Source organism: Callithrix jacchus, chromosome 14 (genome assembly GCF_049354715.1).
Source record: "Callithrix jacchus isolate 240 chromosome 14, calJac240_pri, whole genome shotgun sequence".
Taxonomy (NCBI): domain Eukaryota; kingdom Metazoa; phylum Chordata; class Mammalia; order Primates; family Cebidae; genus Callithrix; species Callithrix jacchus.
This window is the reverse complement of record NC_133515.1, coordinates 81,680,559-81,703,217: the sequence shown is the minus strand read 5'-3', so window position 1 is coordinate 81,703,217 and position 22,659 is coordinate 81,680,559. Positions and strand designations below refer to the sequence as shown.

General features: G+C 39.9%; 1 protein-coding gene across 17 annotated transcripts in view; it reads left to right on the top strand.

Annotated features, from left to right (window-relative positions):
• Positions 1–22,659, top strand: part of LTBP1 (latent transforming growth factor beta binding protein 1) — a 466,293-nt gene that overhangs the window by 361,394 nt on the left and 82,240 nt on the right. For all 17 annotated transcript variants that reach the window (XM_078349509.1, XM_078349510.1, XM_078349508.1 and 14 more), the window contains 2 exons: positions 5,534–5,656; positions 16,344–16,469. In XM_078349509.1, coding sequence (XP_078205635.1) covers positions 5,534–5,656; positions 16,344–16,469 — 249 coding nt within the window. The remainder of the gene's footprint in view (positions 1–5,533; positions 5,657–16,343; positions 16,470–22,659) is intronic.

Below are 22,659 nucleotides of genomic sequence, written 5' to 3'. Positions count from 1 at the left end.
GACTGTCTCAAAAAAAAAGACAACACACACACACACACACACACACACACACACCTATTGAGAAATAGGTCAGATAAGTGATAAGATATGACTATGTATGAAGAAGTTGTGTTTTAGGAACTCTCTAATACATGGGTAAGTGATAATGATTCAAGGTAGTGGCATCCCAAGGTGGGAGGGTAGGCCGTATTGGAAGGAGCCATTCATGGAAGAATCTATTCTAGAACTAAGTAACTGGTAAGGGATTTGCTACAGCAGAGGTCCCAACTTTTTTGGTACCAGGGACCAGTTTCATGGAAGACAGTTTTTCCCTGGATAGGGTTCGGGGAGATGGTTTCAGGATGAAACTGTCCTACCTCAGATCATGAGGCATTAGATTCTCAGAGGAGCATGCATCCTAGATCCCTCACATGCACAGTTCACAAGAGGGTTCGCCCTCCTGTGAGAATTAAATGCAGCTGCTGATCTGTCAGGAGGTGGAGCTCGTCAGTAATGCTTGCTCCCTGCTGCTCACCTCCTGTAGTGCGGCCAGGTTCCTAACAGGCCATGCACCAGTACCAGTCCATGGCCCAGGGACTGAAGACCCCTGTGCTTGGGCACTGAAAACCTCAAATGACCATCAGCATCTTTTCTGTCCTGATTCCTGGCCAAGCCAAGAAGGAACTGCACCGTTGATTAAGTCTTGAGTAATTGATGTTCATCCCAGGGCATGTTCCTCTGCTTTGTCTATTTTAATGTGTAAACATCTTAATACAAGTCCAAGGTTTTTATTCCAAAAACATCCATTGCATGAAAAGTCAAAAACATTTAGCAAACTCATTCTTCATTATTAATGTATGTAAGGTATGCTTATGTTCCATAAGAAAGTCTCTTTTGGAATATGTAATCAGGCCCTTTTCTTTTAAAGTCAGAACTAGTTTCCCTGGTGTACTGGCTTATTAATAGGACTGTAGTCCATCTAACTAATTCAGAGCTCCGTTTGAAACTGTGTTAGTACTTCAGCCTGCTAATTCCCAACTAGCAATGTTTCTGACCCTCCCCAGTGATAGTTAGCCATAATTAACTAAGCTGTGGCTGTTCACATGCCTCTCACAGCTGTTCAAGAAATATCTATCTTTCTTGTTGGCTTTTATGTTTACATGTGTAATTTTCCCCTAATAGCTCTGGCAAAGATCCTGTTTTCTTACAGTATTGTCCTGTCATCCTGCTGCCCTCCTCATAGAGTCAGAATCCCAAGTGTTGTGCTTACCTGTGTGCGCTGCTGACTCCAGCATGCTGAGTAGCCACTCATTCTGTGATAATGAGGGTGCCTCAGTTGTCCTGGTTCTTAGAGGCCTTGTGCATCTCAGCTTTCAAAGGCTCTGTCTGTGACTCGTTCCCTCCAAGCAGAATTTTTAATCCCTTGTCTACCTTAACCTTTCTCCAACCCCTCACTAAGGTTGCTCCCTGCAGTCCCTTACAAAGCCTGAGAAGATGACTCATTACTTACTGTGTCTTTCCCTTTCTCTCTGTAGCCCTTTGTTCTTGGTCATTAATTTGTGGAAAAAATTTTAAAAAGGTAGAAAGGTGGGATGGTATTTCTTTCCAAATCACAGTCATTCATACATTAACTTACATATTCGTTCAAATATTTATTTAGTGTGGAACGTGTGCCAGGCACTGTTCTAGGCACAGGGTAATAAACCAAACAGAAATGCCTTCCCTTGTTTAGCTTACATCGTAGTCTGAGAGATAACAAAACATATGATAAAAAAGTAAACTATATAGTTTGTTAAATGGCAATAAATTATACAGAGAAAATACAGTGAGGTATATGGGGAGTGCTGAGGGAGGGTGGTGATTTTAAATGAAGAGGCAAGTAGAGGCTTCCCTGGGATGATAACATTTCATTATTCATGGGTAGAGCATTAATTTCAAAGGAATAGCAGGTGTAGATGCCCGAGGAACAGGCTGTGTGGAGACATGAAGGGCTTCATGTGGGTACTTTCCATTTTCGATACCCATGATCATTATTCGAAGGAAGATATCTGAAAAGCAACTGGACCTATGCATTTGAAATTTAGGGATGAGTTCTAGGCCATGAAATTGATTGGGAATGAGTATAGCTAGAAAAGCGAGAGATCCTAGGCCCTCCAATGTTCAGGAGTAAGGAAATGGCTAAGAACCAGCAAAGGAGATTGAGGTAAAAGTGGCAAGTGAAGAAGGAGAAAAACCAGAATCCAAGAGAAGAAAGTGTTTCAAGGAGGGAGGGAGTGATGAATTATGTCATATTATTATGAGGTAACAGAAGGACCAGAAGTTAACTGTGGGATTTTTAGCAAGCTGTAAGTAGTTGATGACCTCAAAAGCTCAGTCTTGGTAGAAAGATTACATTGATTCACTGTTCCTGCTCTTAAAACCTGTTACTCAACTTCTAAGAAACATGGATGTTTTCACGCTACTGCAGGTGGTGGTGCAAAACAGTCCCATGCTGGGCTCTCTCAGTGTTCAGCCTACTTTTTATTTGCATTGAAGACAGATAAAGGCCTTGCAAAAAAAAAAAAAAAAAAAAAAACTAAACTAAACCTAACCCTAGCATATGGTAAGTTTTCTAATGTATACAATTATTTATAAACACTTAAAATAATGCTCTTTTCCCTCACATTCGTTACTTTTTTTAGATTTTGGAAAATAAATGAAAATTGAATTAAAGTATCATGAACGGGTCTGGGTGTGGTGGCTCACACCTGTAATCCCAGCACTTCAAGAGGCCAGGAGTTGAAGTCAGGAGTTCGAGACCAGCCTGGCCAACATGATGAAACCCCATCTCTACTAAAAATACAAAAACTAGCCTGATGTGGTGGCAGGTGGCTGTAATCCCAGCTGCTGGGGAGGCTGAGGCAAGAGAATTGCTTGAACTTGGGAGACAAAGGTTACAGTGAGCGAGATCGCACCACTGCACTCCGGCCTGGGTGATAGAGTGAGAATTAGTCTCAAAAAAAAAAAAAAAAAAAAAACACCAGTAGCATGAATAGAGAGCAACATGCTTCCATTTTGCTGAGGCAAACATCTAGGTTACAAAGCATTTTCCTTGTTGCAGAAATTTATATTAGGATTCTCTATGATCTTTTTTGAATAAATAGATCAAGAGATTTTAATATAATGCCACTGATCAAATATGCTTCTTCTCGCTTCATTATCTTTATTTCCTATGAAGCATAAAGAAAGGTTAATGTAAAAACTGATTGTCTACACCCATTAGAATAGTTGTGGAGCTATTAGAATAAATGTGGAGCAATCAGAGTTCTCCTGCATTACGTGTAGGAATGTAATTGCTACAGCCGCTTTAGAAAACAATTGTTCAGAAGTTAAATATAACCCTACTCCATGACCCAGGCATCCTTTTCCTGGGTATTTGCTCAAAAAAAGGTAAAAGCATGTGTTCACCCAAAGACTTATGAATATAGAGATGTTTATAGAAACCTTATTCACAATGGCCCAAATGGAAATCCCCCAAAATGCTCATCAAAAGGAGAATGAGTGAACAAAGTATGGTGCATTCATCCAGTGGAATCCTACCCAGCAATAAAGAGGAGAGAACTACTGATACACACAACTTGGGTGAATCTCAAAACTATTATGCCTAGAGGAAGAAGCCCCCAAGCACAAAAGGAATGAGAGGGAACGAGTTAGGGATGGAAATACGTATCCCTGGACTGGGATGGTGGTCCCAAGGATGTGGACACATTTGTCAGAACTCATTGAGCTGACTCTTAAATAGATGAATTTATTTTATGGACGTTATACTTCAGTAAAGCTAGAAAGACACATTAAAGAAAAAGTGAGAACCTGCTTTAATTGAGGCAAAGTCACATCACCTGTATTTTATGTTTTAGGGTCAGTCCCCAGAAGCATTTTAATTCTGGGTGAATGGTCATTATAATAACTTGTTTTTATTTGATAGAAGGAAGTGATAAGGTACTCTCTTATTTCTCTTTTGTTTGCCCTGTGAATAGTACAGAAGCCAGTTAATTGGTTGATTTTCTATAAGAAAAGTGAAATGCGGTGTCACTGTACTTGAACCAGACAGCGGGGCGTGTAGACAGATGGCCACAGTCTCCATATTCACTTCTTCCTGGAATCTTTCATATTTTGGCAGCAATTATAATTATTTGCAAGAAATGCCACAAAATGCCAAATTCTGAGAAAACAAAGAAAGTTTTGTTCCTTAGCTTTCTTCAGTGCTAATAACTTCAATCCTCACAGACACAGCAGAAGAGGGGCTCGTGGAGTGCATTAGGAATAATGAGCTTTGACTAGGGGTAAACATGGTAATCAGCAGCCCTTGAGAAAGCTCTGCCCGGCGTTCATATGGTGAAGGGGGGTCATTAATTGTCTTACATTCTCACAGACTTTTAAAAAACTCATTATTGGTTATGTATGCCACTTTTAGTTGCACATATGCTATGAATATATACATTTTTTAAAATTCAGGCTACCTTAAACCTCTTTGTCACAGCTGCTGAATAAGCGATTTAAACTAGGTTTTTGCTTTTGCTGTTCTGTTCAAAAGTCCTTCTGCCTCTGACTCCCCCATATTCTACCCTATTGTGAAATTTACCATAAGTAAATTTACAAATGCTCCTCTGTTACACACAAGTTTTATTTTAAACTTTATGATATTCTTTGTCTAAATGTACATGACCCCTAAAATTGATACTATTGTTTCATCAGATAATTATATTTGGTGACAATTCTTATGTTACATTGGTTTGGACTTATAAAACAATATAATAGTTTATGTTTACAATACAGTTTGTTTCTTTGAACGAACATTTCTCTTTGGAGGCAAAGACCATGCTAAAATCTTTTAAACTTTTTTCTATAATGCATAATACAGGAGCTTGTATAAATAGATCGTGTTGCTCAAGATATACTTAATAAGTGTTTTTGAAGTATTTTCAATATTTATTGTCACCAACAACATAATCAAGTAAATTATTATTTGCTACAGAATTTTGACTTTTCCTCTTCCATTTAATTTCATTTGATGTTTAAAAGTTCCATTTCTTGGCCAGATACAGTGGCTTGCACCTATAATCCCAACACTTTGGGAGGCCGAGGTAGGTGCATCACTTAAGGTCAGGAGTTCAAGACCAGACTGTCCAACATGGTGAAACCACATCTCTACTAAAAATACAAAAATTAGCTGGACGTGGTGGCAAGTGCCTGTAATCCCAGCTACTCGGGAGGCTGATGCATGAGACTCACTTGAATCAGGGAGGCAGAGATTGCCCTGAGATAGTGCCACTGCACTCCAGCGTGGGTGACAGGGTGAGACTCTGTCTCAAAAAAAAAAAAAAAAAAGTTCCATTTCTTACTCAAAATGCAAAGCCTTTCAAAATGTTTTATTTTTTAAAAATTTTAAAAGTTGTCATGTACTTAAATATATGTATTATAAATGACATAAAGTAGTGTACCTTTACATGTAAGAGAAATGTCTTTCTGATAAGTGGTTTACTTAGTCTTTTAAAATTTTTACACTGGTTTTTAGATATCAACGAATGTTTGGAGGACAAGAGTGTTTGCCAGAGAGGAGACTGCATTAATACTGCGGGGTCCTATGATTGTACTTGTCCGGATGGATTCCAGCTAGACGACAATAAAGCATGTCAAGGTATTTCTCACTCTCTTTTTATCCTCAGTCTTATTTACGTAATTCTTCAGTTCTGCCATGCTTCTGACGATAGTCTGTGATTTTGCCCGAGATTTATATGTAAATAATCTATGTCAATTTTTGTTATTAAAATACCTGTCTTGGGTCTGCATCAAGTGCAGGAGGGCATTGCTTTTTCCAGCATGGTGTCAGCTGAAACTCACGCAGGTCAGAGCCATGTCCTCACTCTGAGTACTTCCATGCTGAGATCACCCGTACTTTGCTGTTCCTTCCATGCCGTAACCTTGGTACTGGATTCAAAATTATCTTACAGCTTTTATTTATTTATTTATTTTTATTTATTTATTTTTTTAATTTTTTATTGCATTTTAGGTTTGGGGGTACATGTGCAGAACATGCAAGACAGTTGCATAGGTACACACATGGCAGTGTGTTTTGCTTCCTTTCTCCCCTTCACCCACATTTGGCGTTTCTCCCCAGGCTATCCCTCCCCACCTCCCCCTCCCACTGGCCCTCCCCATTTCCCCCCAATAGACCCCAGTGTTTAGTACTCTTCTCTCTGTGTCCATGTGTTTTCATTTTTCATCACCCACCTATGAGTGAGAATATGCGGTGTTTCGTTTTCTGTTCTTGTGTCAGTTTGCTGAGGATGATGTTCTCCAGATTCATCCATGTCCCTACAAATGACACAACCTCATCATTTCTGATTGCTGCATAATATTCCATGGTGTATATGTGCCACATTTTTCCAATCCAGTCTATCATCAATGGGCATTTGTGTTGATTCCAAGTCTTTGCTATTGTAAACAGTGCTGCAATGAACATTCGTGTACATGTGTCCTTATAGTAGAACGACTTATAGTCTTTTGGATATATACCCAGTAATGGGATTGCTGGGTCAAATGGAATTTCTATTTCTAAGGCCTTGAGGAATCGCCACACTGTCTTACACAATGGTTGGACTAATTTATACTCCCACCAACAGTGTAAAAGTGTTCCTTTTTCTCCACATCCTCTCCAGCATCTGTTGTCTCCAGATTTTTTAATGATCGCCATTCTAACTGGCGTGAGATGGTATCTCAATGTGGTTTTGATTTGCATCTCTCTGATGACCAGTGACGATGAGCATTTTTTCATATGATTGTTGGCCTCATATATGTCTTCTTTCGTAAAGTGTCTGTTCATATCCTTTGCCCACTTTTGAATGGGCTTGTTTGTTTTTTTCCTGTAAATCTGTTTGAGTTCTTTGTAAATTCTGGATGTCAGCCCTTTGTCTGATGGGTAAACTGCAAAAATTTTTTCCCATTCTGTTGGTTGCCGATTCACTCTATTGACTGTTTCTTTTGCCGTGCAGAAGCTGTGGAGTTTCATTAGGTCCCATTTGTCTATTTTGGCTTTTGTTGCCGATGCTTTTGGTGTTTTGTTCATGAAGTCCTTGCCTACTCCTATGTCCTGGATAGTTTTGCCTAGATTTCCTTCTAGGGTTTTTATTGTGTCAGGTCTTATGTTTAAGTCTTTAATCCATCTGGAGTTAATTTTAGTGTAAGGTGTCAGGAAGGGGTCCAGTTTCTGCTTTCTGCACATGGCTAGCCAGTTTTCCCAACACCACTTGTTGAACAGGGAATCCTTTCCCCATTGCTTGTTTTTGACAGGTTTATCAAAGATTGTGTGGTTGTAGATATGTTGTGTTGCCTCTGTTGCCTCTGTTCTATTCCATGGGTCTATATCTCTGTTTTGGTACCAGTACCATGCTGTTTTGATTACTGTAGCCTTGTAGTATAGTTTGAAATCTGGTAGTGTGATGCCCCCTGCTGTGTTCTTTTTGCTTAGAATTGTCTTGGTTATGCGGGCTCTCTTTTAGTTCCATATGAAGTTCGTGGTGGTTTTCTCCAGTTCTGTGAAGAAAGTCAATGGTAGCTTGATGGGTATAGCATTGATTCTGTAAATTACTTTGGGCAGTATAGCCATTTTCACGATATTAATTCTTCCTAACCATGAACATGGAATGTTTCTCCATCTGTTTGTGTCCTCTCTGATTTCATTGAGCAGTGGTTTGTAGTTCTCCTTGAAGAGGTCCCTTACATTCCTTGTGAGTTGTATTCCAAGGTATTTTATTCTTTTTGTAGCAATTGTGAATGGCAGTTCGTTCTTGATTTGGCTTTCTTTAAGTCTGTCATTGGTGTAGAGGAAGGCTTGTGATTTTTGCGCATTGATTTTATATCCTGAGACTTTGCTGAAGTTGCTTATCAGTTTCAGGAGTTTTTGGGCTGAGGCGATGGGGTCTTCTAGGTATACTATCATGTCGTCTGAAAATAGAGACAATTTGGCTTCCTCCTTTCCTATTTGAATACCCTTTATTTCTTTTTCTTGCCTGATTGCTATGGCTAGGACTTCCAGGACTATATTGAATAGGAGTGGTGAAAGAGGGCATCCTTGTCTAGCGCCGGATTTCAAAGGGAATGCTTCCAGTTTTTGCCCATTCAGTATGATATTGGCTGTTGGTTTGTCATAAATAGCTTTTATTACTTTGAGATACGTTCCATCGATACCGAGTTTATTGAGGGTTTTTAGCATAAAGGGCTGTTGAATTTTGTCAAATGCCTTCTCTGCGTCAATTGAGATAATCATGTGGTTTTTGTTTATGGTTCTGTTTATGTGGTGAATTACGTTTATAGACTTGCATATGTTGAACCAGCTTTGCATCCCCGGGATGAATCCTACTTGATCATGATGGGTAAGTTTCTTGATTTGCTGTTGCAATCGGCTTGCCAATATTTTATTGAAGATTTTTGCATCATGTTCATCATGGATATTGGCCTGAAGTTTTCTTTTCTTGTTGGGTCTCTGCCGGGTTTTGGTATCAGGTTGATATTGGTCTCATAGAATGATTTGGGAAGGATTCCTTCTTTTTGGATTATTTGGAATAGTTTCAGAAGGAATGGTACCAGCTCCTCTTTGTGTGTCTGGTAGAATTCGGCTGTGAACCCATCTGGACCTGGACTTTTTTTGTGTGGTAGGCTCTTAATAGCTGCCTCGACTTCTTCCCTTATTATTGGTCTATTCATAGTTTCAGCTTCCTCCTGGTTTAGGCTTGGGAGGACACAGGAGTCCAGGAATTTATCCATTTCTTCTCTTACAGCTTTTAAATGTCTTTTATGGGCGTATTTTATTTTGTCTCATAGGTGATATTGAACTGTCTTTTTCTGACTCTCTGTTTTTATCCAGTACCCACATTGCTTTTTTTGTTTTTGTTTGTTTGTTTTTTGAGATGGAGTCTTGCTCTGTCACCCAGGCTGGAGTGCAGCGGCTTAGTCTCGGCTCACTGCAAACTTCACCTCCCAGGTTCAGTAATTCTCCTGCCTCAGCCTCCCAAGAAGCTGGGATTACAGGCACCCACTACCACACCCAGTTAATTTTTGTATTTTTAGTAAGGATGGGGTTTCACCATCTTGGCCAGGCTGGTCTAGAACTCCTGACCTTGTGATCCATCCGCTTTGGCCTCCCATTGTGGTGGGATTACAGGTGAGCCACTGTGCCCAGCCCACCATTGCTTTTTCTCTTCCTAAGAATCCTCACTTTGGTCAAAATCATGAATAAGGGGATTTTATATTTTTTTAAACTGCGATCATGTTTAATCTTCCAAACAGTGCAGTAGACGCAGGGTACTGATAAAAACACAGCAACACGACACAGGTTCTAACAAGAATAATCACACAGCTTTAACTGAGTTTCTTCAGTGTGCTGAGTACTGCAGGTATCTTGGTATCTCTTTGAATTCTTACAGCAACTTCAGAGGTAACTTTTCTTGTATTCATTTTGTGCGTGAGTAACTGAGGCTCCTATAAGTTAATGAGTACGCTGCTCTCTAGTGAGTGGTAAAGTTGATGAACTCAGGATCTTTTCCCACTGCTCTTCTCTACATTGCCATACCACTTAATTGTCACATTTATAGCCAAAAGAAAGAAGACAGTGAAGTTAAGCAGCCCATTGAGTCATTTCGATACCATGGCTAAAAAAAATTAAATTCTCTAGATTCTGTATCCCAAAATTGACTTGCTGTAAAAGCTTTCCTGTATTTACTAGTGTTAGTAAACCCATATCTATATTTTCCCATTGAAAATTCACGCTTATATTTATCTTTATATCTATTTATTTCTGATACTTGACAAATACTATTTTTTTCTTATTGTTTCTCTACCATTATGGAACTGTATAGTATATACCAAAGCACAAATAAACAAAAAAAATTGTTAGGGTTACTTTTTATCCACTGTTACTGAATATGTATGGCTTTTAAAAATTCTATAATGCCATAAATTATATCTCCTCTCACATGTGCCAAATAACAGTATTCTTGTAGGAGAAGATGGTGTCTACTCTCTAAGTTATGGCACTGGAATTATTTTATACATCTATATTACCAGTCACACCCAGCCATGTGTCAGAGATAGGAAAAACCTTTGAACATAAGGTTTTTAAAAATTAATTCCTTTGCTGATTCCAAGATTTAAACATACTCCTTCCTGTACTTGATGTGTACAAGACAGATATTTTAAAAATTGCAAGATTTCTCATTTGAGATCATGTAATTATTCACCATCCTGAAGCAATAAGGTGAAATTCAATTTTTTAATGCAGAAATTAAATGTGCTTAGATTCAATGCAATAGAGAAGGAACATTTGAATTGTAAATATATATAAGAATATTTTTATTTTGGGAATATTGCCTTTTAACAAAATGAATCTTGATTTATATGAAAATGCCAAGACACACACACACACACACACACACACACACACACACACACGGAGAAGACCAAACCCTGAATCTTGTTTTTATTATAGGCTTTTTGGCTTAAAAGTATATTTTCTAATTCTTCTCATCACAATTTATTTTGGCCAAATACAGGCAAAACCAAATCTTAATATAAATGGACCAAGATTTCATATTGCATAAATTTAACTTCTAGAGTTAAATCACACAGAACTAATTTAGTTATCTGATTCATTAATTGCACTATTCTGTTCTCTCAGTATATTAAATGTGTGTCTGTGGTTTGATATTACCTCTCAAATATGTGATTACTCCAAACATATGGGGTTTTGTTGACTCAATAATTATTAAATTGACTTCATTCTCTGTCACATTTATTCTTCTTTTCCAGAATAAGTTAATATGTCTGAAAAATGTAAATCTAAATAAATGAGAAGCATTTCTGAAGTAGGTCTTAGTACTGTTTAAAGAATAGTGTCTGTGAATCTCTTTTATCACCCACCACCTCCTGTTAGAAGCTGTATATGGCATATATACTCATGTCATTTTAAAGTATCTCTTTTCACTCTGTCACTAGTGGCAGTTTTGTGATCTTTCACTCTGCCTGAAGTTAGTAGCGTACTTTTCTCTAATCCCCTGATCATGTCAGCATTCTGTAGAGAGGTGTAGATTTCAGAGTTTGTTTAAAATATGAAAATATAATTGATGGCAATTCTAATAACCATGGACATGTTTGAATAACAGTGTGTGATAAACTTTAAACTTTACCTAATGTTCTGAAAATACTTCTGTATTCAGTAAAGCATTTTCAGTTGGAAGCGTGTTTAAGATTTTCTTTCCCATACAAAACTAATGATCATATACAGACAATATGGAAATTCCATGTTAATAGTCTCTTTAGAAATGTGGCAGGATACATTTGAGATTCAAAATACAGTTCAGTTTCATGTTTTGATTTACGCATGCCAAATTATGAATTTCTGTGGAATCACGGACCCATGAAAGAAACCCAACTTAAATATAGTCTGGCTTTCAGCTCGAAGTTACTAGCAGCATAGTTCAGAAATGCCTCAATAAGTACAATCCAAATTGAATGCATATGTTTCCCTAGGTCCAAATATTCATGTTATTCTTTCTTAGCAGTTTCCTGGAAAAAAAAAAAAAGTCTAGGAATTCATCTTCAGTTCCTTTCATCAAACCTCTTAGACAATTCTTTGTTAATCAGTGACTTTATTGATGCAGAAACTTTGTGCACATTATTCCCTAGGCAAAATAGCAAAGCATGTAGTATTTAAAGGACCACACTGAGGCATAGGATAAAATAAGAAGGGTAAGAAGAGGGGTGTCAGGTGGCCGCTAGGGCTATTTAATAAGATGGATATAGGTCCTGGGCTTGGTCCCCAGGCTAGTGTAACCTCAAACCACCTTATTCCTCAGATAGAGGTTTATTGGGCAGCAGGTTGGAAATAAAGAATGGGTCTGAGGAGTAAAAGGAGGTCAAAATTCAAAAAGATGGCGAATCTAACGTAGTATCAATAGGTAGAAAACAGACAATATCAAAGATTTTATAAAAGAAGTAAAGAATTTCACAGAGTAAAATCATATTGATAAATACGTAAGTAGAAAATGATTCATTGACCTTCCTTGAAATATCTAGAAATTAGTGACAGTAACAAGAATAGGAGAATTGTTCAGAAAGTAATTCCTGCTTGGTTTCTTATTTTGATACAGCAATGGCCAGGCCAAATAATCTGAATTATGTGACAGATAGAAGGGTAAAGAGTTCAGGATTAATAAAGAAAGATGGTTAAATCAATAATTGTTAGAATTTCTGTTGCACAGGAAGATCAGCAAGTCAAAAAGAAGAGCCTCAGGAGATTCTGGCTGTAGGGAAAGGGATGACTTTATTGAGGACCACTGGGTCAGTGGCCAGGCATGTTCTAGCAGCCAATAGGAAGAACATATCATCTGTACCTTTTCCCTGTTATTAAGGTTTGCAGCATTCATGTGGGTTCTTGTATGAAAGACCTCTTTTGTAACAGGTAAAGGGAGGGCCTAGGAGATTTCAGGAAGATAGGAAAAGGATTTTAGTAGAGCTGTGCCACCTGAATGCTGCTGCTAAGGACATGTAATCATTTTTATGATCCTAATTAACTAAAAGAACCGTCACCAGTCACCATTCAGTTAGTAGAGAAGGAAAATAACTAAGAAATTTTGTGGGGGACAAACATTCATATGACCCTGTCAATGTACTCAACAGGCATCAGGAACTCAGAGCTTTTCAATTGAGATTGCTTCTCCGGGAGCCATCAGTATAATGATGGACACAGTTGAGTAAACGAACAATCAGGCAGTTGCCTGTATCAGAACCATTGTGAATAGGTGCACCTTTCTCTGGGTGCCTTATGTTGTCATCTTGGGCACTGTTAGCCAATATAATTAGAACTGGTTTCAAAAAGCATTTTCCTTATAGTAAACAGTCCATGTGTTGTCAGTGTTTGGAAGTACCCCGTAACCCTGGCCATGGGGAGCACAATTACACTGAGGACAAGCTGAGCATAAATTGGACAACACAAGTTTATGGATGATCTGCTCGTGAGCCTTCATAAAAGTAGTTACTGCTTGTTGACCCTTTGTTGTGTGGTAGGCACTGCATTAAGCTCTTATTAGCTGATTTCATCATTGGAAAGCCATGCAAATATGAATTTTCATGGTCTAAAAGGCCTTCTTGGCCAGGCATGGTGGCTCACCTCTGTAATTGCAGCACTTTGGAAGGCCAAGAAGGATCACTTGAGGCCGGAGTTCAAGACCAGCCTAGGCATCATAGTGAGACCCCTATCTCTGCAAAAAATTTTAAAAATTAGCCAGGCATGGGACCAATACCTTAGTCCCATCTACTTGAGAAGCTGAGGAGAGAGGATTACTTGTGCCCAGGAGTTTGAGACTGTGGTGAGCTGGGATCAGGCACTGCACTGCAGCCTGGGCAACAGTGAGACCCTGTCTCTAAAATAAATACATAGGCCTTCTTTTACTTGTATTTTATTTCTATTACCCATTTCCAATGAGTTATAGGTTGGAGTCTATTTCATTTATATATTCAGGAGACATTTGCGAAGTGCTGTTTATGAGCCAAATACTGTAAAGAAGACATGTCTAGCCTTGCCCTTAAGAAGCCCACATCCTAGGGATGAATAGGCAGGAATGTAGCAAGGTACTACAGACTCTAACAGCTGTGTACATGGCAATGGGGGAGGACAGAGGAGGACGCAGCATTCTCACCAATGGAGAGCATCTCTTAGGGTTATGGAATATTCCTTAAGCCCCCTTATTTCTAAGATAAGGGTAGCTTTGGGTTGAACCTATGAAATTGCTTTTTTTTGCTGGTCAAAAATGGTTGAACATTGGCTATTTCCTTGGTCAACCTAAATAGTTTCTCTCTCATAATTCAGCTTGTCCTGTGGTCTATGGACAAATGGTATAGTTGGGCCACTAAATAAATGTCCAGCCATGTCATAATAAATTTCTTTACCATCTGTTTGATAGTATATGAAAATAAAACCAATTTTTTTCAGGTTTTTAAGACTCTCTTTTAAATTACAGATTTTTTTTTTTTTTAATTTTTTATTGGATTATAGGTTTTGGGGTACATGAGCAGAGCATGCAAGACAGTTGCGTAGGTACACACATGGCAGTGTGCTTTGCTTTTCTTCTCCCCTTCACCCACATTTGGCATTTCTCCCCAGGCTATCCCTCCCCACCTCCCCCTCCCACTGGCCCTCCCCTTTTCCCCCCAATAGACCCCAGTGTTTAGTACTCCCCTTTCTGTGTCCATGTGTTCTCATTTTTCATCACCCACCTATGAGTGAGAATATGCGGTGTTTCATTTTCTGTTCTTGTGTCAGTTTGCTGAGAATGATGTTCTCCAGATTCATCCATGTCCCTACAAACGACACAAACTCATCATTTCTGATTGCTGCATAATATTCCATGGTGTATATGTGCCACATTTTTCCAATCCAGTCTATTATCAATGGGCATTTGGGTTGATTCCAGGTCTTTGCTATTGTAAACAGTGCTGCAATGAACATTCGTGTACATGTGTCTTTATAGTAGAACGATTTATAGTCTTTTGGATATATACCCAGTAATGGGATTGCTGGGTCAAATGGAATTTCTATTTCTAAGGCCTTGAGGAATCGCCACACTGTCTTCCACAATGGTTGAACTAATTTACACTCCCACCAACAGTGTAAAAGTGTTCCTTTTTCTCCACATCCTCTCCAGCATCTGTTGTCTCCAGATTTTTTAATGATCGCCATTCTAACTGGCGTGAGATGGTATCTCAACGTGGTTTTGATTTGCATCTCTCTGATGACCAGTGACGATGAGCATTTTTTCATATGACTGTTGGCCTCATATATGTCTTCTTTCGTAAAGTATCTGTTCATATCCTTTGCCCATTTTTGAATGGGCTTGTCTGTTTTTTTCCTGTAAATCTGTTTGAGTTCTTTGTAAATTCTGGATATCAGCCCTTTGTCAGATGGGTAGACTGCGAAAATTTTTTCCCATTCTGTTGGTTGCCGATCCACTGTAGTGACTGTTTCTTTTGCCGTGCAGAAGCTGTGGAGTTTCATTAGGTCCCATTTGTCTATTTTGGCTTTTGTTGCCGATGCTTTTGGTGTTTTGTTCATGAAGTCCTTGCCTACTCCTATGTCCTGGATAGTTTTGCCTAGATTTCCTTCTAGGGTTTTTATGGTGCCAGGTCTTATGTTTAAGTCTCTAATCCATCTGGAGTTAATTTTAGTGTAAGGTGTCAGGAAGGGGTCCAGTTTCTGCTTTCTGCACATGGCTAGCCAGTTTTCCCAACACCATTTGTTAAACATGGAATCCTTGCCCCATTGCTTGTTTTTGTCAGGTTTATCAAAGATTGTATAGTTGTATGTATGTTGTGTTGCCTCCGGTGCCTCTGTTTTATTCCATTGGTCTATATCTCTGTTTTGGTACCAGTACCATGCTGTTTTGATTACTGTAGCCTTGTAGTATAGTTTGAAATCCGGTAGTGTGATGCCCCCCGCTGTGTTCTTTTTGCTTAGAGTTGACTTGGCTATGCGGGCTCTCTTTTGGTTCCATATGAAGTTCATGGTGGTTTTTTCCAGTTCTGTGAAGAAAGTCAATGGTAGCTTGATGGGGATAGCGTTGATTCTGTAAATTACTTTGGGCAGTATAGCCATTTTCACGATATTAATTCTTCCTAACCATGAACATGGAATGTTTCTCCATCTGTTTGTGTCCTCTCTGATTTCGTTGAGCAGTGGTTTGTAGTTCTCCTTGAAGAGGTCCCTTACGTTCCTTGTGAGTTGTATTCCAAGGTATTTTATTCTTTTTGTAGCAATTGCGAATGGCAGTTCGCTCTTGATTTGGCTTTCTTTAAGTCTGTTATTGGTGTAGACGAATGCTTGTGATTTTTGCACATTGATTTTATATCCTGAGACTTTGCTGAAGTTGTTTATCAGTTTCAGGAGTTTTTGGGCTGAGGCGATGGGGTCTTCTAGGTATACTATCATGTCGTCTGCAAATAGAGACAATTTGGCTTCCACCTTTCCTATTTGAATACCCTTTATTTCTTTTTCTTGCCTGATTGCTCTGGCTAGAACTTCCAGTACTATATTGAATAGGAGTGGTGAGAGAGGGCATCCTTGTCTAGTGCCAGATTTCAAAGGGAATGCTTCCAGTTTTTGCCCATTCAGTATGATATTGGCTGTTGGTTTGTCATAAATAGCTTTTATTACTTTGAGATACGTTCCATCGATACCGAGTTTATTGAGGGTTTTTAGCATAAAGGGCTGTTGAATTTTGTCAAATGCCTTCTCTGCGTCAATTGAGATAATCATGTGGTTTTTGTTTAAATTACAGATATTAATGAATGCGAACATCCAGGGCTCTGTGGTCCTCAAGGGGAGTGCCTAAACACAGAGGGCTCTTTTCATTGTGTCTGCCAGCAGGGTTTCTCAATCTCTGCAGATGGCCGTACATGTGAAGGTAAGATAAACCATACAAAATCATATTGTTGTGTGATAAAGGAGAGAGGAGATTGCTTTCACTTATAAGAAAGACTTGAAGACACTAAGAGGTACTCCATAATTCACAGCCTCAAAGCATGTATATGCATCAAAGTAACCCACACCCAAAAGCATAGCTCAGGGGTTGCTGGGATTTATAAATATGATAACCTAAGGTTATGATGATAAAAGCACTCACAGATGGCTCCACAACTGGCACTAAATTAATGAGTCCAAATGTGCAGGGACTGATAGGAGGCATGAGGGAGACATGAAGGAAAACTGTGGCAACTTCCCTTTTGCCCGAGACTGTCCCTGCTTTGATTGTGCTTTGTGTAGATTGTCTTGATCATTCTGTTTATAAAAAATGTCTTGGCCGGGTACAGTGGCTCACACCTGTAATCCCAGCACTTTGGGAGACCCAGGCGGGTGGATCACGAGCTCAAGAGATCGAGACTATCCTGGCCAACATGGTGAAACCCCATCTCTACTAAAATATGCAAAACTCAGCTGGGCGTAGTGGCATGTGCCTATAGTCCCAGCTACTCGGGAGGCTGAGGCAGGAGAATCACTTGAACCTGGGAGGCGGAGGCTGCAGTGAGCTCAGATCATGCCACTGCACTCCAGCCTGGCAACAGAGCAAGACTCTGCTCAAAAAACAACAACAACAACAACAACAACAAAAACCTGTCTTGTGGCCAGGAGCAGCGGCTCACACCTTTAATCCCAGCACTTTGGGAGGCTGAGGCAGCAGGATAACTTGAGGTCAGGAGTTCGAGACCAGCCTGGCCAACATGGTGAAACTGTCTCTACTAAATATAAAAAAATTAGCTGGGTGTGGTGGCAGGTGCCTGCAATCCCAGCTACTCAGGAGGCTGAAACAGGAGAATCAGTGGAACCCAGGAGGCGGAGGTTGCAACGAGCAGAGATCGCGCCATTGCACTCCAACCTGGGCGACGAGAGCAAGACTCTGTTTCAAAAAAAAAAAAGTTTTACTTGGTTCTTCTGTGTCACTGTGAACAGATCTTCTAGAATTCCTCCCCTAATATCCTTATTTCCAAAGCAGTGTATTTATTTACTATCTGTATTCATTATCTCCTAAAAGCTAATTAAGCTGTAAGATGTTAAGATAATGCTGTTAACTTCCTACTTGAAACCTCTGTATATTTGCAAGGATTACAGCACTGGTTATTTTCATAAGATTTGTGTTCTTGGTGACCTGTTATAGCTTGCTAAATGGAGGAATAATTTACTGAACCATTTTTAGAGTAAACTGAAAAGATTTCTGTCATCATGATTTCAGTTGATCTCTTTTGAAACTCTAGATTATCGAATCTCAGCTATATTTTAAAGAAGTAAATTGTGAAAGTTTGTTCTGGGTCTAAGATGGTGCCCAGACTCTTTGCTCTAAAAAATAGTGCAGCAGGAAGTATCTGCTCCTTGCTAGTACCACAGTGGAACCAAGCCGAGTGCCAGCAACCAGGTTCATCTGAAACTAATTATTATATTGGAGGAATAAACTGATCTTATAAAAAGCAGGAGATTGTTGAAATTATCCTCCTGCTGAGCAGACAAAACATGGACGCCAGATTTGACTTGAATTGGGAGAGAGAGAGAGTTCAGGGTAACAGATTGAGGGGTTTGGAAGGGATAGGAAGTTGGGAAATGGAGGGGAAAGCATCACAATAATGTGGGTGATGAGAAATTTACAAGAAATACATTCTTCAGTGGTTCAAATTTTATGTTAATTTTATATTTAGAACTTTGAGACAAGAGCTTTTAGAAAGGACACTCCATGAATGCATACATTCTTCTGCAGAGATTACAGTATTCCTCCACTTGAGTGATAAGGTGCAAGCCCATCCCAGTCACTGAGAAACAGATTTGCAGAATTCACAAGTTCCAGAAAGAGGCAGATTCACTTTGTTTCTTAGCTCTGAATCACGCCTGGTAAAGGCCACCACTGAAAAGTGGTCCCTGGTATAACTGCTGATGGTTGTGCCATGCAAAATTATATTCAGAAAAAAAAATGTAAGTGACCTCAAGTGCTCACTAGTCAAAGCTGTTGTTCTGAAAGAATATACCAAATATAAATGTGTTCACATTTATTTTGCCTTTTGTTACTCATTTTTATTGAATACTGTGCTTTTTTAACACCGATTTCTGCAACTTGAGAGTTTCATAGTCACTGTCACTTAGTTGCAGCTCTCATTTTGATGGCCATTTACTTGGCAAAGACTTCAATTTTAAAACGTGATTTTAGAAAACTTGTATTGCTTTATAAATTACTGTACTCATGCGCATACCCTTTCTGAGACTTGATCCATACTTCCTTGACTCCAGAAACTGGACAATTTTATAAGTAATGAAGCCCAAGTTAGAATACTATGTTGGTATTATGCATGGTAGTATAACTAGAAATCTCCATAATTACTATGCATGTTATTCTCTGTCTGAAATAAGTTCTGCATGGATTTTATTTTTTATGGGCTTAATCCAATATTCTAAATTGGTCGAAAGTTTCCTTTGTGAGACTTAGTCTGAAACTTATGGCAGTTGTGCTATGTCCTGATTCTACCTCTGGCTGTGCTGCAGGACAAAGCCAGCTCATGTGATCAGGATTCGGCAGTGAGGCTGATGTGTTACTGAAATTTAGCAATGGAACAGTGTTGCATAGTACTTGGATTAACACTGAGAAGTGGCTGGCACTCTTATGCCCATTTACTGACATCCGTCTGAGCTCCTGTTTGAGGAGCTGACGCCATGTTGATGCCAGGGCTGACCTGCCCTACTTGCAGCAGGGCTAAATAAGCCCCGCAAAGCTGAAGGAAGGAGGGCCCTTCCCTGATTTCCCATGACTTGGAGAAGTGTCAGCATCTGGTCATAGTTAATGAAACACAATGCAGAGGCAAACTCTGTAAACAAGAATTGTCTTAAGTGTAGCATGACAGGTTCTATAGAAATAAAAATGGCACCACTGGCTCCTTCCGGTCCCTTACATGTGTAGGATGAGTACTCCTAATCTGAAAATCCGAAATCTAAAGCACTCCAGATTCTAAAACTGAGTGCAGATGTGATGCTCAAAGGAAATGCTCATTGAGCATTTCAGATTTTAGCTTTTTGCATTAGGGATGCTCAATGGGTAAGAATAATGCACACATTCCAAAATTACCACCACCCCCACCAAAAAAAAAAAAAAATCCCAAATCTGAAATAGTGCTAGCCCTAAGCGTTTTGGATAAGGGATACTCAATCTGTATATGGTACTCTGGGATACATACCTGGGGGAGGAAGGAGAAACACTGGTTCTCCCGTGTAAGATAAAAAATGGTATAATTCAAAGTTGAAGTAAAGTGAGCAGTAGATGGTAGGTGAGCGGCTATTTGTCATTTATTCATTCATACAGCCAATATTAACTGAGTTCCTATCTGGTTTTAGGCCCTCTTCCAAGGGCAAAACATACAGTTCTTGCCTACATGAAGCCTACTTTCCATTAGGGGAATTGGGGGTAAATAAGACAATAGTATGTATAGGATACATTAAGTATTTATAACATAGCATAGTTACCCTTTATGGATATGAATAAGTGCAGAATGTAACATCCACATATAATATAACACACAGGTTACTTTTTTCAAATCCCAGACTTGGATGTCAGGAAATTGCAGGGGAGCAGGACCCTTTAGGTTGACTTCTTCTGCTTCATTTCCCTTTTCTCTCAGTTATAGTACATCTCCTCTTCCCACCTTCTTTTCACACTATAGCCAAAGCTTTTATCTTGTGTATTAAATCAAAGGAAACGTTTTCTTTCACTCAGCTCATTGTTTTATGTTCCATTTGACCATATCCATTTGTTTAACAAAAAATCATAATTCTTTTGCCTTTTTACATTTGCCCTTTTATTGTAGAATTTTAAATCACATGAAAATACTCATCATCAAGCTTGGATGACATAGCAAGACCCTGTCTGTACAATTTTTTTTTTTTAAATTGGCTGGGGCCAGGCATGGTGGCTCATCCCTGTAATCCCAGCACTTTGGGAGGCCGAGGTGGGTGGATCACCTGAGGTCAGGAGTTTGAGATCAGCCTGGCCAGCATGATGAAACCTCATCTCTACTAAAAATACCAAAATTAGCTGGGCACAGTGGTGGGTATCTGTATTCTTAGCTACTTGAGAGGCTGAGGCATGAGACTCACTTGAACCTAGGAGGCAGAGGTTGCAGTGAGTCAAAAGATCACACCACTGCACTCCAGCCTGGGTGACAGAGTGAGACTTTGTCTCAAAAAAAAAAAAAAAAAAAAATAGCTGGACATGGTGACCCATGTCGTCCCAGCTACTCAGGAGGCTGAGGAGGAAGGATCGCTTGCCCAGGAGTTCAAGGCCACAGTGAGCTATGGTTGTGCCACTGTTCTCCAGCCTGGGTGACAGAGCCAGAGCCAAAAAAAAAAAAAAAATCCAGCTGGGCACAGTAACTCACACCTGTAATCCCAGCACTTTGGGAAGCCAAGTCAGGTGGATCACCTGAGCCAGCCTGGCCAACATGGTGAAACCCCGTCTCTACTAAAAATACAAAAATTAGCTGGGCATGGTAGAGGACACCTATAATCCCAGCTACTCAGGAGGCTGAGGCAGGAGAATCGCTTGAACCTAGGAAGCAGATTGCAATGAGCTGAGATCATGCCACTGTGCTCCAGCCTGGTGACAAGAGTAAAACTGCATCTCAAAAAAAAAAAAAAAAATTCTTATTATCGCATTCATAAACTGACTTGAGATTTGGTTTCTTCATCTGAATGTCCATAGCAGAAAATTAGGGAAACTTGTGGTAATCATATTCTTTGGGGTCACCACATCTGTCCCCTGGCCCATGGGGAAAAACCCCCTGGTCTCTGACTTTGTATCACTTCTTTTCCATTGCCTCTTTCCTTGTGGCACTCAGCCAGAAACAACCATGCTCTTCCAGTCATGTTCAGGCTGAGCAAAGGCTTGTGTGACTGAGGTGGAATCCGGCCTATCACTCATCTCCAGGCTCCCTGTGCACTGCATCCAGTTCATATGATAGAGTGGCCATGTTCATCTAGCAGGGACCCCAAGGAGCCCAGCCACATAGAGGTAGCACCAGCACTTTATAGGACCTGGGCACCTTTCCCTCCAGTGCTGGCCAGGCTTGGTTAGTCATGGCTAAGTAGGCCTCCAAACTGTGGCCAAAATCACTCCCTGATGTCTTATTTTTTAGAAAAAGCATCCTCATTCATTCCTTCATTTGATGGATATTTATTAAGTGTCTACCTGTATGCCATCCACTGTTCTAAGTACTGAGGTCTTGTCAGTGAAGAACAACGAAAGGTCCCCACTTACTCGGAGGCAGTAAACTAATAGATAGCTAAGATGTTAGAAAGTGCAATAGAGGTCGGGTGCAGTGGCTCAGCCCCGTATCCCAGCACTTTGGGAGGCTGAGGCGGGCAGATCACTTGAGGTCAGGAGTTTGAGGCCAGCCTGGCCAACATGGTAAAACCCCATCTCTACTAAAAATACAAAAATTAGCTGGTTGTGGTGGTACATGCCTGTAATTCCAGCTACTCAGGAGGCTGAGGCACATGAATCGCTTGAACGTGGGAGGTGGAGGTTGCAGTGAGCAGAGATTGCGCCACTGCAATCCAGCCTGGGTGACAGAGTAAGACTCCATCTCAGAAAGAAAATGTGTTAAACTGTGGGAAAAAAAAGAAAAGGTAGAGCACAATATGAGGACACTGAAGGGTAGAGCAAGAAGTGGGAAGCTGCTTTGATGCTAAATGGGGTCGTCAGAATCAGCTATTGTGCTGCTGTAAGTGAAAGAAATACTAAAAATTTCTGTCTGAGTGAAGAAATGAAGCCATATTAAGTGCCTGTCATGTTCAAACCGGTCTTCTGCTGCCTAAGTGATAAAAGTCCATCAATAGATAGGTAACAGGTCACGAGATGGCAGCTGAGGACTTTCTTCCAACTGTCAACATTTCTGTTGTCCAGACAAAAATATAAAATCAGACAAAGTACAACACCAAGAGTTGTAAACACTTAATGTGAACTACGGCCTTTGGATGATAATGATGTAAGGGTTCGTCAGTCATAACAACCGTAGTGGTCTGGTGCAGGAAATTGACAGTGGGAAAGGCTGGGGGCCAGTGTGAGGGAA